General features: G+C 59.2%; 1 protein-coding gene across 1 annotated transcript in view; it reads right to left on the minus strand.

Moving 5' to 3' along the window:
• Positions 1-253, minus strand: part of LOC119592454 (mitochondrial E3 ubiquitin protein ligase 1-like) — a 7,652-nt gene extending 7,399 nt beyond the window's left edge. Inside the window, exon 1 of the mRNA XM_037941276.1 lies at positions 85-253. Coding sequence (XP_037797204.1) covers positions 85-198 — 114 coding nt within the window. The 5' untranslated portion in view covers positions 199-253. The remainder of the gene's footprint in view (positions 1-84) is intronic.
• Between the last annotated feature and the right edge of the window lie 115 nt (positions 254-368).

Consider the following 368-nt stretch of genomic DNA (forward strand, 5'->3'; position numbering starts at 1 on the left):
ATACAAACACAAGACCTCACACAATCCCAACTTTCACCACCCCACCTTCCTCATCCCCTTAACGCTTCCCCTTCGTATTCTCACCTTCAGATTTTGCACCATCTCCCTCCCAGCCTTGGCGAAGGTGTAGAACGAGTAGGCAAGCCCGGCGCTGATGCCCAGGCCCACCACGTCCCCGAAATAATCCTTGAGGGGCATCCTTGGGTCTCGGGGTTTGTTGTGGGTCGCCGATCCGGTCGCTTGCACTCCGGGCCCGGCGGAGGGAGCGAGTTGCGGAGGGAGCGGATGCTTTCCTTGCCCAGGGAGGGAGGGAGGGAGGGGTGGGCGTTTGTGCACGTGTAGATGGTGTAGATGCTAAATGAGGGAGG

The sequence above is a fragment of the Penaeus monodon genome, chromosome 30, assembly GCF_015228065.2.
Source record: "Penaeus monodon isolate SGIC_2016 chromosome 30, NSTDA_Pmon_1, whole genome shotgun sequence".
NCBI classification, from domain to species: Eukaryota; Metazoa; Arthropoda; class Malacostraca; order Decapoda; family Penaeidae; genus Penaeus; species Penaeus monodon.